The sequence below is a fragment of the Erpetoichthys calabaricus genome, chromosome 12 (genome assembly GCF_900747795.2).
Source record: "Erpetoichthys calabaricus chromosome 12, fErpCal1.3, whole genome shotgun sequence".
Taxonomy (NCBI): domain Eukaryota; kingdom Metazoa; phylum Chordata; class Cladistia; order Polypteriformes; family Polypteridae; genus Erpetoichthys; species Erpetoichthys calabaricus.
The window spans coordinates 132,020,547-132,036,537 of record NC_041405.2 but is presented as its reverse complement, the minus strand read 5'-3'; the positions used below and the strand labels follow the sequence as shown (position 1 = coordinate 132,036,537).

General features: G+C 39.1%; 1 protein-coding gene across 1 annotated transcript in view; it reads left to right on the top strand.

Moving 5' to 3' along the window:
* Positions 1-13,096, top strand: part of cbarpb (CACN subunit beta associated regulatory protein b) — a 40,340-nt gene extending 27,244 nt beyond the window's left edge. Inside the window, exons 8-10 of the mRNA XM_028816233.2 lie at positions 8,630-8,867; positions 11,010-11,181; positions 11,580-13,096. Coding sequence (XP_028672066.2) covers positions 8,630-8,867; positions 11,010-11,181; positions 11,580-12,942 — 1,773 coding nt within the window. The 3' untranslated portion in view covers positions 12,943-13,096. The remainder of the gene's footprint in view (positions 1-8,629; positions 8,868-11,009; positions 11,182-11,579) is intronic.
* Positions 13,097-15,991: the final 2,895 nt, after the last annotated feature.

The following is a 15,991-nucleotide window of genomic DNA, read 5'->3' as shown; positions in this document are numbered from 1 at the left end:
ATTGCCATTGCATCATGAGATAACTGTTGCAATGCTCTTGGACTACCTTGATATGATGGTAATATTACTTCTTTACCTACTTTGAATTTGTCGGAACTACAGTTGTGCTTGAAAGTTTGTGAACCCTTTAGAATTTTCTCTATTTCTGCATAAATATGACCTAAAACATCATCAGATTTTTACTCAAGTCCTAAAAGTAGATAAAGAGAAACCAGTTAAACAAATGACAAAAATATTATACTTGGTCATTTATTTATCGAGGAAAATGATCGAATACTACATACATATTTGTGAGTGGCAAAAGTATGTGAACCTCTAGGATTAGCAGTTAGTTTGAAGGTGAAATTAGAGTCCGGTGTTTTCAATCAGTGGGATGACAATCAGGTGTGAGTGGGCACCCTGTGTTATTTAAAGAACCGGGATCTATCAAAGTCTGCTCTTCACAACACATGTTTGTGGAAGTGTATCATGGCACAAACAAAGGAGATTTCTGAGGACCTCCGAAAAAGAGTTGTTGATGCTCATCAGGCTGGAAAAGGTTACAAAACCATCTCTAAAGAGTTTGGACTCTACCAATCTACAGTCAGACAGATTGTGTACAAATGGAAGAAATTCAAGACCATTGTTACCCTCCCCAGGAGTGGTCAACCAACAAAGATCACTCCAAGAGCAAGGCGTGTAATAGTCGGCGAGGTCACAAAGGACCCCAGAGTAACTTCTAAGCAACTGAAGGCCTCTCTCACATTGGCTAATGTTCATGTTCATAAGTCCACCATCAGAACACTGAACAACAATGGTGTGCATAGCAGGGATGCAAGGAGAAAGCTACTGCTCTCCAAAAAAAAAACATTGCTCCTCGTCTGCAGTTTGCTAAAGATCACGTGGACAAACCAGAAGGCTAGTGAAAGAATGTTTTGGGGACAGATGAGACCAAAATAGAACTTTTTGGTTTAAATGAAAAGCGTTATGTTTGGAGAAAGGAAAACACTGCATTCCAGCATAAGAACATTATCCCATCTGTGAAACATGGTGGTGGTAGTATCATGGTTTGGGCCTGTTTTGCTGCATCTGGGCCAGGACGGCTTGCCTTCATTGATGGAAGAATGAATTCTGAATTATTTTGGAGAATTCTAAAGGAAAATGTCAGGACATCTGTCCATGAACTGAATCTCAAGAGAAGGTGGGTCATGCAGCAAGACAACAACCCTAAGCACACAAGTCGTTCTACCAAAGAATGGTTGAAGAATAAAGTTAATGTTTTGGAATGGCCAAGTCAAAGTCCTGACCTTAATCCAATCGAAATGTTGTGGAAGGACCTGAAGCGAGCAGTTAATGTGAGGAAACCCAGCAACATCCCAGAGTTGAAGCTGTTCTGTATGGAGGAATGGGCTAAAATTCCTCCAAGCCGGTGTGCAGGACTGATCAACAGTTACCGGAAACGTTTAGTTGCAGTTATTGCTGAAAAGGGGTGTCACACCAGATACTGAAAGCAAAGGTTCACATACTTTTGCCACTCACAAATATGTAATATTCGATCATTTTCCTTAATAAATGACCAAGTATGATATTTTTGTCTCATTTGTTTAACTGGTTTCTCTTTATCTACTTTTAGGACTTGAGTGAAAATGTGATGATGTTTTAGGTCAGGCATGTCAAACACGCGGCCCGCTGGCCGCATGCGGCCCTTTGCAGGCACACCTGCAGCCCACACCTCTATCACATACCCAAGTCAACAACCTGCCACAGTAAATGCATTGTTTGGACGCATTTGTTTTGATTGTAGAGTGGCGGTTGGTTCACTCAAGTTGCCGTAGATTCTGCGGTACAGAGAACTTATTTTTGTAATAAAATCAGAATGGTTCAAGGAATATTTATAGCCATATTGAGCAGTGACTAATCCTACCACTTATCTACAAAAAATATTGATTAGTTCAAGGTTAAAAAATGCAACAGGAGCTAGGGCTACTTGTAGTGAATACAGTAATCCCTCACAATATCGTGCTTCAACTTTCACGGCTTCACTCAATCGTGGATTTTCTATGTAAGCATATCTAAATATATAACGCAGATTTTTCGCTGGTTCGCTGATTTCTGCGGACAATTTCTGGTACATGCTTCCTCAGTTGATTTCATACAAGGGACGCTATTGGCGGATGGCTGAGAAGCTACCCAATCAGAGCACGCGGTTAAGTTCCTGGGTGCTGATTGGCTCAGCGACGGAGTGCCGAATTTGATTTCGCTGCGTTAACCAGGAAATCGTCTCGCTCATTCAGCATCAATGTGTTTCGCTGTGTAAATAAAGAGTTAACTTTTGTGCTCTTTTGTGTTCATCTTTGTGCATAGTCAAGCCCTTTATTATGGCTCCAAAACGATCTGCTCCTGCTGCTGCTTCAGGGGCCGTGCCCAAGCAGCAACGGAAGATGTTAACGATTGCCGAAAAGGTAAAAGTTTTGGATATGTTGAAGGAAGGGAAGAGCTACGCCGCTGTAGGACGCCATTACGGCATCAATGAGTCCATGGTCCTTTTTTATTTAAAAAGGAGGAAAAGAATATAAGATCTATGGCCGCAGTGTCCTTTAACCAGGGCGTGAAACGAGTTGTAAGTGGACGTAATAAGGCGGTAGTCCGGATGGAATCAGCTTTAGGGATTTGGATTGAAGACTGCTGGAAGAAGAATAACGGCGGTGCTACAGTCTCGCCTGAAGAGGCTCCTTTAGAAGAGCTGTAACGCTCTCCTTTGTTGTGCAGTAAAATTAAACTCATCGTTATCGGACAAGTCATCGTGTCATTGTTGACGAGTAACCATAATTAATTTTCTACGTACAGTACTTAATACATGTACTACGTTTAGTGTCACTGTACACACATTTTACTGTATACAATTTTTCTTGCATTGTACGAGTTTATTGCTGGTGGCCTGTCTATCGTAATGGCTGTAACATATGTGATATCGGAGACGCTCGATATCTTTAACATTTAGGTTTTACTGTATATACATAAACAGTGTGTTTACATACATAATTTCAATGAATCTTACCTAATATTTAAGAGAATACAAAGGGTTTATGCTGTATAACTGAGCGGGAAATGTTTATAAGAGTGGGGGAGAGTTTATAAGAGTTTGAAATATATAAAAATAACCATATAAACATGGTTTTTACTTCACTGATTTTCACCTTTCGTGGGGGTTTCTGGAACGCAACCTCTGCAATCGAGGAGGGATCACTGTAATATAGTCGAATTCCATAACAACGCTTGGCATTCACATTGACACTTTGCCGGCCAGCTTTTCTAGACCACCCCACAAACATGTTTGACGGGTATCCCAGGGACAGAAAATCGATTGTTTGCTTTCGGATTATAGAGAGAACAGCGGGAGGTTCATTGTAAACTGAATTCATCATTCCTAAAACTTCTCAGATTCCATATTCCCTTTAAAATGGCTAGTGCTCCTCCAGCTAAGAGAAAAAGGAAACTGAACAAAGGGCGAGTGTTTCAAGAAAAATGGGAATTACAGTATTTTTGCACAACAATAAATGGAAAGATACATTGTTTAATTTGCAACAACAGCATTGCCATGCCCAGAGTATAACTTGAAAAGACATTATGAAACGAGCCATCGATCTTACGATAAATATGAAGGCCCAATGCATGTTTCAAGACTCAAGGAATTGAAGGTTAACTTGAGACAGCAACAGACCTTTTATACGAAAATTGAGAAAGGGAATGTTGCTTCTGTTACTGCAAGCTATGAACTCAGCCGAATGATGGCCATGAGTGGGAAATCTTACAGTGAAGGAGATTTTGTAAAGCAGTGCCTTGTAAAAATGGCTCAAGTCGTGTGTCCGGAGAATGCACGCTTATTCAAAGATATTTCATTAACCAGGAAAACTGTTGCTGAACGGGTTGATGAAACGTCAGGTGATTTGAAACAACAGTTGAAGGCCGCATCATCAAGATTTGAGCATTTTTCTATTGCTATTGATGAGACCATTGACATCACTGGAATAGCACAGCTTACAGTCTTCATCAGGGCCTGTGACAGTGAATTTAATATTTACGAAGAACTGATTGATCCCCATGCATGACACTACAACAAGCCAGGACATCTGAGAAAGTCAAGCAGGTTCTGCATGACTACGGTTTGGATTTGAGTAAACTTGCATGCTTATCTACCGACAGTGCTGCGAATATGGTTGGCAGACATAATGGTGCTGCTGCCAAGTTACGAACAAAAATAGAAAACTCGCATCCAGATTCATCATTTGCACATTTTCACTGCATTATTCATCAGCAAAAGTTGTGTTCAGAGATTTTAAAATTGGATCATGTGCTTAGTTTGGTCACAAAGACAGTGAACCATATCAGAGGCCGTGCTCTCAACCACCGTCAATTCAGCCAGTTGTTGGAAGATATGGATAATCAATTCACAGATGTTCCATTCTACACAGAAGTCCGCTGGCTGTCATGTCACAAAGTGCGGAAAAGATTTTATTTGTTGAGACAAGAAATAATTATGTTTTTGGAGATGAAAGGTCAAAACACAGATGAAATAAAAGATGAAAGTTGGCTCCAGGATCTGGCCTTTTCTGTGGACATTACTGTACAACTAACTGATCTTAATTTGAAATTACAAGGTAAAAACAAACTCATCACTCAGTTGTGTGATGACATCAAATGCTTCATTGCAAAACTAAGCTTATGGAAATCACAGTTGTCAAATGAAAATTTAGTTCATTTTCCTAAGTGCAAAGAGCTGAAAAACACTGCCAATACGGAGTCTGTACTTAGCTTTGTTAAGTATGACAGTCACCTGGAATTGTTATCAAAGGAATTTCAGGAAAGATTTTGTGATTTCTCATCTTTTGAACACCACTTTGCATTATTCTCAGCACCATTCACCTTTGATGTTGTCAAGGCAGAAGAAAGCCTGCAGATGGAACTATTACAAATGCAGTCGGATTCTACACTCAGAGCAAAGTATCTTGGAGTGGGGATACCTGGTTTCTTTTCATACCTTCCTGAAAAGTTTAAAAATCTCAAAAAGTTTGCCACAAAGTTTATGGCAATGTTCGGTTCTACCTATGTGTGTGAACAGTTACTTTCCTTCATGAAATCAACAAAAACTTCTCAGAGAACAAGGCTGACTGATCAACACTCGTCATCTCTGATCAAAGTCAGAACTGCACAGACATTTCAGCCAGATATACCAAAAATTGTCATTAAAAAGAGGTGTCAAGCCTCAGGACAAACACTAAAAATGACTGAACAGTCGTAAATAAATGTTCATTTTGAACTGTTGTAATTTTTGTACAATGTATTTGTTGCTGTTGCATACAAGTCTATGTTGCCGTTTTAAACTTAGTTTTTTTTTTCTTTTATTAAACTACTTCATTACCCTGCATTTATGAATGTGGCTAGCCGCTAAACCATTTGTATGCACGTCATACGTTTCTAAGTAATAAAAATATTCTGCAATACTTTTTATTAAATGACTTCAATTAGTTGTTGTGTGCGGCCCATGACAACACAAATGTAACCCATATGTCCTAGGGTGACCCTCAATTTGACATGCCTGTTTTAGGTCATATTTATGCAGAAATATAGAAAATTCTAAAGGATTCACATACTTTCAAGCACAACTGTATTGATATTTGAATTTTGAACATGATCAATGAGACCTTGCATATGTTTTGCTTGATTCAATTTAATAAAGAAGAGACTATTAGCTTCAACTTTTAGATACGCATTAATAGTGTAATGTGATGGACGTTGAGATGACAGAAGTGCGTTAAATACATTGTTACATATTGCTAATTTTGACCCAAAATATTGCATGGGTGTTATTCATTTTTACGAATTCATGTGTTTCATATTGTAGGACCATCCTGTTTCACCATCAGGGAAAAGAGTAAAGGATCGGAATGAGGCGAATTATTAGACAAATAACGAATCGTGCTATGCTTTTGGATAAACATGAATATCAACTCTCTCATTGATATCTCCATCTTTTGAAACTATTATCGCTCAACAATTTTTTTTTTAAATACTAGGGGGCTCTGTCACCTGCTCACTTCACTCACCAACCCCCGTGCAGGTCCTGTGTGTTAATCAAGTTTGCTGCTTGCGATGAACTGTTCTGTGCTTTTGGATAAATATGAATATCAACTCGGTCTTTTAAAACTATTAATCGCTGACAATTCGTCACATGTTGGTTTATTATATATGCAAGCGTGATCTTTCACATTCATATAGAAATCCAAGAAAACTTTTGTCCGTGTTTTGCAGATAAATTGCATATAAAGTGAGATTTTGGACGTATGGATTTTTATCCATTATTGGCTATAGAATTTCTAATATGTCTGATCGTTTAACTCTTTCAAATATATGTTGCATCACTTCTTCGTGATCATAAATATAAACTCGACCAAGTTGTGCTTTCTTCGAAATTAAACTTGTAGTAGCTTTAATTGTTGTGGGATCCACAGATTCTCATTGCATACGGTCCTGAATTGTGTAATTCTACATTCTGAGCATTGAATGATGCGAATGTGAAAAGATTATTGTAGATTATAATGTTTTTTCCTGTAGTGTTTGTGGATTTCACTTTCACCAAGCAACAAATCTTTTAATTCTCGCATATAGGCCTCTTCATTAGGAAGAAACACTACGTTTCTCTGATGGCAACATGAATTAGACGATCTACAAGTCTCTGACTTAAAATTTTAAAGCCAAACAATATCTACATACTTCTGTCATATCACCTATTTCCATATATTCAATCTCTTTTCTCTTTTCCGTTATTTCACAGAGTAATAATTTCCATTTGTTAGCACTCATGCGATCTTTACTATCATTTTTTTTTTTGAGACTTTCGAATTCTAGTACTTTCAAAAACCTTGGCACGATACACACACAGAGCAGGTTAGAGATAATGAAACATTTTACAACGTTCTACTTTTTCTTCTGCTCTGTCTTTTATTTCCGACCCCGCTTGGACCTGCTAGGTTTTCAATTCCACTTGTTCCGGGCTGATTATTACTTTCCTTATTTTCCAAATTTGCACTTAATTATTGCTCTTTTTTGAATTCTTTTCTCTCCAACACTTTTAGGCCTCTTTTTCGACGCACTGCCCTTTCTTCTTCGCTTAGTCTTTGACATGTCATCTTGATCATATAAAATTATTGTCCATAAAAGGACCACATCGAAGGAAATGATTAGATTGTATGTCTAAAAATACTGTCCAGAAAAGCTTCTTTAAAGGATGAAACGGAGTACTTTTCATAAACGAATTTAAATGTGGAAAATGTAAACATTTATAGGAGCAGAGAGCACATGAACTGTGTCTGACAATAGCATTCACACGAATGAGAAATGATTATACCGTGTGCGTGGTTGTAAATGTTTGAGAGGAGGGAAGGACTTTTCAAAATCTTTTTGCATAAAGTCTTGTCTCGCGGGACTTGAGATGATCTCTCGTGGGACCTTAAATTATCTCCGAGAATGTCTCGTCGCAGGATTTCCTTTTATAATAGAAAGACATATACATACACACACACATACATATATATATATGGCAGAAAAACTCTACAGAGGAACAGATAAATAGCCATAAAAGCAAACAAAAAACTTTATATTTTATATATATATATATATATATATATATATATATATATATATATATATATATATATATATATATATATATATATATATATATATATAAAAGAATGGCATCATGAACGAAATTAGTTATGAACAAATATATAAAATGTTATGATAAAAATAAAATGGCATAAAAGGAAACATTTTTATATACAATAATCCTTTAATAAAAATCATGTGAAGATCTCAAACAAGTTTAGATTTGTAAAAAGGGAGTATTAAGATTTCAAACTGTGGCTATAAATAACATTACAAATGAACATTTACGTCCAAATGAAAATATTTAGTGATACCACTTCAAATGCATCACACACAGATGGAGCTGGAGATTGCTTCTAAGTGATAGCGATGTGTGATCAAAATTGCTCGGCCTATTACAAACACAGCCCACAATGGGAAGACGACGAAAACTGACTAAAGCTTGCATCCTCTATGATTCAGATTGTGTTAATCTCTTAATTAAAATCATTTCTGTCACAAAATATGGGCATGACGTCATGGTGGTTGCCCTTGCTGCTCTCCAGGATCAGACATCAAATCCCAGCTCAGTCACTGACAGTAAAGAGTGGTCATATTTTCCATGCTTTTTATCACTGAACTGTTTACATCACACAGCAAAAGAAAAAAAATATATATAACATAACTATTTGTCTTAGAATGCAGCATTCTAAATTGGTTTCTGATCAGTTTTGAGTAGCTTCCTTCCAATGGGCTACTTTATTCACCATCTCCATTTAAAGCGCTCCATAGTAAATTACATTTACGTGAGGACTATTTTGCTTTTTAGCATTCACCACCTTTAAGTTCAGTTTGTTGACTACTGACACCTGAAGAATTGCCTTAAGAGCAAAATCCAGCCTTTGTAAAGGACAATTGTATTGGGAATTTCTTTTCTCCCAACTGCAGCAGTGTGTCTGATTTAATTTCTCATCATCATCTTATAACCAAGTCTTTTCCTCCACAGATCAAAGCACTTGGTAGCAGCCCACACAATGGTGGCAGTCCCAATTATGCTGAGGAGGGATTAAGCACGATGTCTGGACCCTCTTCCCCTTCTTCCACAAGTACTACTCCTGGGACAGTGCTGCAATTCTTTACCAAGCTGCGTCGACATGCGAGTCTGGAAAGTGCTAGTCCCTACTTTAAGATCAAAAAGTGGAAATTTGAAAGCAACCAGAGGGCCTCAAGCTTAGACATGAGAGGTAGGTGATGGAATATAAAGAAAATGTTTAACCTTGGTGAATAGTCACTGGGTCATAAAGCTGTGACATAGCCTGTCTGTCTGCTATCATCGTCTCCTCTTCGTGTCCAGTACAGCTAATATACAGTAGAATATCAATTACCCAAAGTGCCATTGCATCCCCACCCCAAAAATTACAGTAACTGCTTTTAGTGCAATGGCTGTAATGCTGGAGTATTGCTCCTACCACGTCACATATTAATTTCTAATTATTTGAAAATATGTAGTACAACTAGTGATAAGCAAAACACCAAATGCTCATTTTGCATTTGCAAAATTCAACACTCGCTAAAATGATTTTTGGCAAGTTTTAATTGTTTGGGGTGAAAAGAAACATTCAGCCTGACCCTTACATGCCCCCCAGTCTTGCACGTCTCCTTCCATGCAGCACCACATGTGCTCATTTGCCTCCAACTGCCGGTCTTATTTTGAACTCCACTGGTTCAGCCTTGCACTGCTCATTTTGGTTTAGAGTAATAAATTCCAGTGCTTACTTTCCCCAACTCTGTAAAGATGATCCATACCAGAATTGTTCTAGAAGCTCAACATCAGCCACATCCCCAGTGAAATAGATTTTAGCAATGAAGAAGTACCCCAAAATATAAGCAGGTGCTGATTTTAGATCTGCACCCTGCACTGGAGTAAATGTTACCATGATTTTGCACATGGAGAAAAAGTCTGCATATCAGATGAAAAAATACATGTGGAAATGGACAGAAACTGCAATGGCATGGTATGAATAACAGTCTGAATGCAGTCCTACATAGATTCTACTTATTAAAAAATAAACTTTACCAAGATTCAATATTTATATATGCAATTGCTTGTGTGTTTATTTCTGTTTATGAAAAAAGTGTAATTCGTAGTTGAAATCAAGTAAAAAGTTCAAAACAAATAATTCAGTATATTCTGTTTCCATACCATTTCCTAAATGTATTACGTTTTATAAAACTTCATATTTTAAAATACAGTAGTTATAACCATGTATAAAACTTAAATGTTTCTGATTGTCTAGTCTTGATTAAACAAACTGACCCTGGTCCCAATACCTCGGACAACATTGGACAAATTCCCCCACGCGTTTTGCCTTCCTGAAAATGTTTTGGCGATTGTGATAGACAGCTTCAAGATGAATACAAATCTAAAGTTCAGCTTAGCTGTATAGTAGGATTTTGGCCAAATATGAAATTAGATTTATTGAATTTAGTGCGTTTAATCACAATGATGCTGACAAACTTCATTAGTTCAATTCAGCAAAAAATATTTTGCTGAATTTAATTTGCACACAGCATCTACTGCTTGTCGTTTCAGTGTGAACTAATAGTCAACCAGCCTTGATGGATTTTACTTGCCCTGATACTACTTTTCTACAGTTGCTATGCCCTGGTGAAATCTTTCACAGTGTTCATCACCGACTGCACTAAGATTAGCAGGACCTCAGCGTCAAGTTGCACTTCATAGTTTTGCATCCTTGAAGCAGATTGTCATCAAGATGGATGTAGTTTGGTGATCTGTAGTTGCAAATAAAACTCCCAACAACATTTCTAAATGCCTTCCATGCAATTTCCTCCACACCCACTTGCACATCTTCAGAATCGCTTGTTAGTAACGATGTGTCCGAGTTATGGACCAAAAAAATGCTCTCTTTAATCTTGGCATCTGCTATTCATTAAAAACATCCGTTTCAGACAGTGAAATCCTTCACTTTCATTGTTCATCAATTTCACAAAATGAATTCGTCCAAGTTAAATAAGAGAGGCACACTTGTTGACTCAACAAGTTGTTTATATGCCTCTCTTTTCTATCCTGGACCCAAGTGCTTATGGAGCAGTCCGTTCTTTTCAATGTAATGAATGAGACTCTAGCATGGCTATCCCATCACAGGGCTTAGTTAATTGAGCTACATTCCTAGGAACGGTGCCACTACTTTCACATCACCACAGATGTTCCAGTTGCAGTTTTTGTATAAGTATACTTGTAATACGAGAGGAAATCACAAAAATAGGCAATTGCAATAAACCTTTGTTCTGCAGTGTATCACTACTGTATATGGCTTATAAAATACCAACAAGCTGTTCCTAAAGTTCAACATTCTTTTACTTAGGCTCTCTTAAAAGACGTCAGTTCCAGCGCCAGAGAGCTGCCAGCGAGAGCATGGACCAGGAGGAGCATGCTTCGCACCACCTGGACATCATTCAGTACATTGCTCGGACCGAAGATGTTGCCTTCCGTGTCATGCCACCACCCTCCACCACTCCACCCGCCTCCCTCGGCAGGTATCTTTAATACCCTTTACATTCATAAATGTTCCGTCCTGCCCGTGAGAGACCGGGATAATGGCTCTTAAACCCAGCTGCCCTCCCGTTTGTGGGGGCACTGGACAAATATGCTCTGGTCACTTATTCCACCTCTCATTGGATGGAAGAAATAAGCTTCCGTCACTCTGTGAGGAGAAATAGCAGGGTACACGGATGGAAACTTCATCAAACATCAGTCATACATATTTTCCGTCATGATGCAGAGGGAACTCCAACCCCTCCTGGGAGTGACTGGATTTCATGTGTACATCACCTATTGTCATGGTTCCCCTGACTCAAACCAAAGCAGCCATGAGTAAGGTTCTAGAATGTGTACAGCTAAATGTCTAAAGCCTGATTTAACATCTGTCTTGCAGGTTAGAGTCAGCAGAAGTGGTGGGGGCAGTGGGTGGCCTCTCACTGCCATTGGAAGATGATGAGACTAGCTGCAGACCTGCAACTTCTGAACAGCACACCACATACCGTGACATCTGGAACCTGCGGGCATCACTTGAGCTGTATGCATCTTCAGACCAGAGCAGCAACAACGACAGGGACTCTGTAAGAAGTGATGCAGAGAGTGTGTGCTCGCTAGGAGGTGGCCTACCCAGGTACCCATCTCAAGATATTGGGGATGACTTGGAAAGCGAGTGTGAAAAGCTGGAGTTCCTTGGCAGAGATAGTGTTACAGGCAATGCCAAACAGGACAGTGTAGACTCAGAACGGAGCAGTGATGGTGATGCAGGAAACAGGAAGCTCCTGCAGATGGACAGTGGCTATGCTTCTATAGAGGCTCCCTCCCGTGCTCCAGAGGAACTGCGACTCTTCAGCACAGGCAGCAAGGACAAAACAGCATCTGAGAAAAGACATTTCTTTACCAGCTCTGGGCGGAAGGGGACAGTGTGTGAAAGTTTTGATGAGTCCGTCTTTGATGAAGAGCTAGAAGAAGCTACTGGCAGTACATTGGAGGGAGAAAGCCCACTTGCGTGGTCTCCCTACGGCCAAATGTTTCCCACCCGTGATCACCACCACCCTCCACATCTCCACCGCAGGGACTACAGCATTGATGAGAAGACTGATGCCCTGTTTCACGAGTTTCTACGACATGACCCCCAGTTTGATCACCTGGAGTCACCAATGCGCTCCAAGCACCGATCCAGGGTTCACTTGCGTAAGCAGTGGCAAAGGACAAAGCAGTACAGTGATCCAGGGGTCTTGTTCCCGCCATCTTTTGAGAGACAACGCACCCCACTGAGGAGGGGTGACAGTGTCAACTACCCATTGGACACCCGTTACCACAGCACGCTTCCACGCATTGTAAGTACTGCCGATGAGGAGGTTGGTGACAGCCCAGGGCCAAAGACGCCCACTGGGGCAGCACATGAAGAACAACCACTTTCCACCAGCAATGGACGGACAATCACAGAAGAGCAAGACCCAGACTCTGTTCCTAGGCTTAACCCTCTGCCTGTTCTTGAGGACAGCAGGCCGGCCCCTATTGGTACTGGAGACCATGGTGGCCACTTGATTTGTGAAACATCTGACAATAGTTCTGTGCCATTGCCACTTTCCCAACTGCAGGACATGGGCTATGGGCCCCAGACCATCTCCGCTGATCTAACAGACAAACTAATGGTAAACTTGGAAGAGAGGCTATACAGCAGCCTGAGACAATCCAAAGAACCTCCAGAGTCTGTGGTGAGCGTTAGCCACACCTCACCAGATCATAGCCCGGTGTAGCGTCCATCACTGCTTCCCTTTTCTATAAACCACACTGGTCCATTTACTTATTTATTTATTATTTATTTATTTATTTAATTTATTTAATCTGTACTGCTGTAGTAGTTGGGATACAGCTATCATCTGTCCAATAAAGGAGGAGAGAAAGGAGAAACTCTAGGTAACAGCTAGTTTCTTTTCAGCAAATACTTGTCCATACAGGAATGGAAGTGTCCCAATAATAAACTCATCTAAAATTGGTAAGACTCTTCAGGTACTCACTCCACTATATAAAGTGTGGCATGCATTACATTTCCGTTATCTCAAAACTATTTTCCATTAATGTTTTCTCATGGTTACAAGAGCGGTTATTTAAACATTTAAGGCAAACATTATCATAAAAAGGCTTTCTTCTAGATCTTTAAAAATAAAAATAATCAGCATTCCTTAAGGGCAAAATATTCAAGCAAGTAGCCTCATCAGAATCCTAGGAGTTCAGAAAGGAGTAATACTCTCCCCTTCTGAATGCAATATATTGTGAATTCAAAACACACACACATTATTATATATATATATATATATATATATATATATATATATATATACATATATATACATATATATATACACACACACAGTGGTATGCAAAAGTTTGGGCACCCTTGTTTAAAATGTCAGTTTGGCTGAAAAAATGAAAAGGGCCTGAAGCAAGCGTTTGGGCACCTGACATGGTCAGTATATTAGTTAAGACCTTCCTTTTGTCAAGTATTACAACTTGTAAATGCTTTTTGTAGTCAGCAAAGAGTTTTCATTTCTTACTTGTGTTATTTTCATAATTCATCCTTGCAAAAGGCTTATAATTCTGCAAGACTTTTGGGACATCTTGTATGCACTGCTCTTTTGAGACCCATCCACAAATTTAGGTCAGGGGACTGTGAGGACATAACAAAACCGTCAGCTTGTGCCACTTGAAGTGTTCCACTGTAGATTTTGAAGTGTGGTTCGTATCATTATCTTCTTCTTTTTTTTTTTTTTTTTTTTTTTTTAAACTTCAAGATGGTGTGATGTTTGGTTCAAAAATGTATTGGTATTTATTTGAAATCATTCTTCCCTCTACCAATGACATGTTCCCTGTGTCACTGGCCACAATACAAGCCCAAAGCATGATCAATCCGCCCCCATGCTTTATAGTTGGGCAGGTGTTCTTTTCCTAGAATTCTGCACCCTTTTTTCTCCAAACGTACCTTTGCACATTTTGGCCAGAAAGTTCTAATTTGACTTAATCAGTCCACAGGATGCGTTTCCATAATGCATCAGGCTTGTTTAGATGTTTGTTTGCAAACTTCAAGCTGTGGATTTTGTGGCTAGGACACGCAAAAGGTTCTTCTGCTTACTCTACCATAAAGGTCCTATTTCCTCAGGTGTTGCTGCACAGTAGAACAGTGCACCACCACTCCAGAGTCTGCTAAATCTTCCTGAAGGTCTTTTGCAATCAAACCGGGGATTTTATTTGCCATTATAGCAATCAAAAAAGCAGTTCCTTCAGAATGTTTTCTTGGTCTTCAGACCTCAACTTTACCCCACCATTCCTGTTAACTGCCTTTTCTTAACATTAAAAACTGAGGAAACAGCTTCCTGAAAACGCTTTGCTATCTTCTTCTAGCCTTCTCCTGCTTTGTGAGCATCAATTTTTGTTTTATTTTTCAGAGTGCTGGGCAGCTGCTTAGAGGAGCCCACAGCTGCTGATTGCTGGGACAAGGCTTTGAGGAGTCAGAATGTATACAGCTTTGCAATTTGCATCACATGGGGTTTCCCAACGATGAACACGACATAGCCATAATGGGCTACTGAAGGTCTGAGACCTCAAATGTCTTCGGGTGCCCAAAATTTTGCATGGTGCTCCATTCCTTTTTTCACTGTACAACTAAACAAAAACAATACACTAATCTTGCATGAACTGCTGAATAGAAATGTGTCACATTTAACTTTGGGCGATCAGTTCATCTTCTGCTCACTTAACTATGACAAGGCAGTGTGGTGTAGAGGTTATGACTTTGAACTTCAAACCTTGAGGTTGTGGGTTCAAATCCTGCTACTGACAGTGTGTGACCATGAGCAAGTCGCAATCGTATCATAAATGTAAGTCAGCTTGGAAAAAGGTGGCAGTCAAGTAAGAAAATGTAAAATATTCACAGTAACACACAATTTAAGTAAATCAACGTGTGTTTTTATATACACACACACACTATACAAAGAAATACATACAAACAGAAACAACTGCACCTCACTGTGACATATTTGGCACCCATAATTTTGGTGTGCAATTCCCAAAGCTTACTCAGTCTGGTTTATTAATTCAGTGTATGTTTAAAAATATTACCTCAGTTTAATAAATTAAAATGTAACAGCAGTAGACACTTTACTGTATATAAAACACCAAGCCAGATTTTGCTTTACATTTTTTTGTTTAAGCTAGTTATGTCCAAAGTTATTACTTAATCATTGAGATAGAAATCCCATGATCTCCCAGTATTATATGTACTGCACAAGTATCATCTGTTCCCCTCCATGTATAGCAGAGATCTAAAGTGGACCCATAGGTCTTGATGCTGACAAAGCATTTTAGCTACTGCCCCTCAAAGTATTATCCTGACTCCCGAGTTAAGGAGATCATTGTCCTCTACTAACTGCTATAAAAGATAAACACCATGGGAGCTTCCTTTCTTGTCATGTGACCAAATCTAAAAAGTAAGCAGAGCACCTTCCTAACAGATTCTAACTTGGATTTAAATTGCTTCATGACCATGTCCGATCATTTCTCAGTCAGCATAAACAGTACACCATGGAAAGTGAGACGGGGGCTTCAAAGTACTGGAAATGAAATGCAGCCAGAGCATCATGAGAGACAGGGAACCTAAAACCTCTACTGGCACAAAGCTGCAAGTTTCAGATGTCGTGTTTTTAGCCTTTTCCTGTTAACATATTTTGGGCCTTTCAGCATCTATACAGAAATTTTGAATATTTGTACAATATGATTTTAATTAAGTCTGTTTTACTAAATCACATGAAA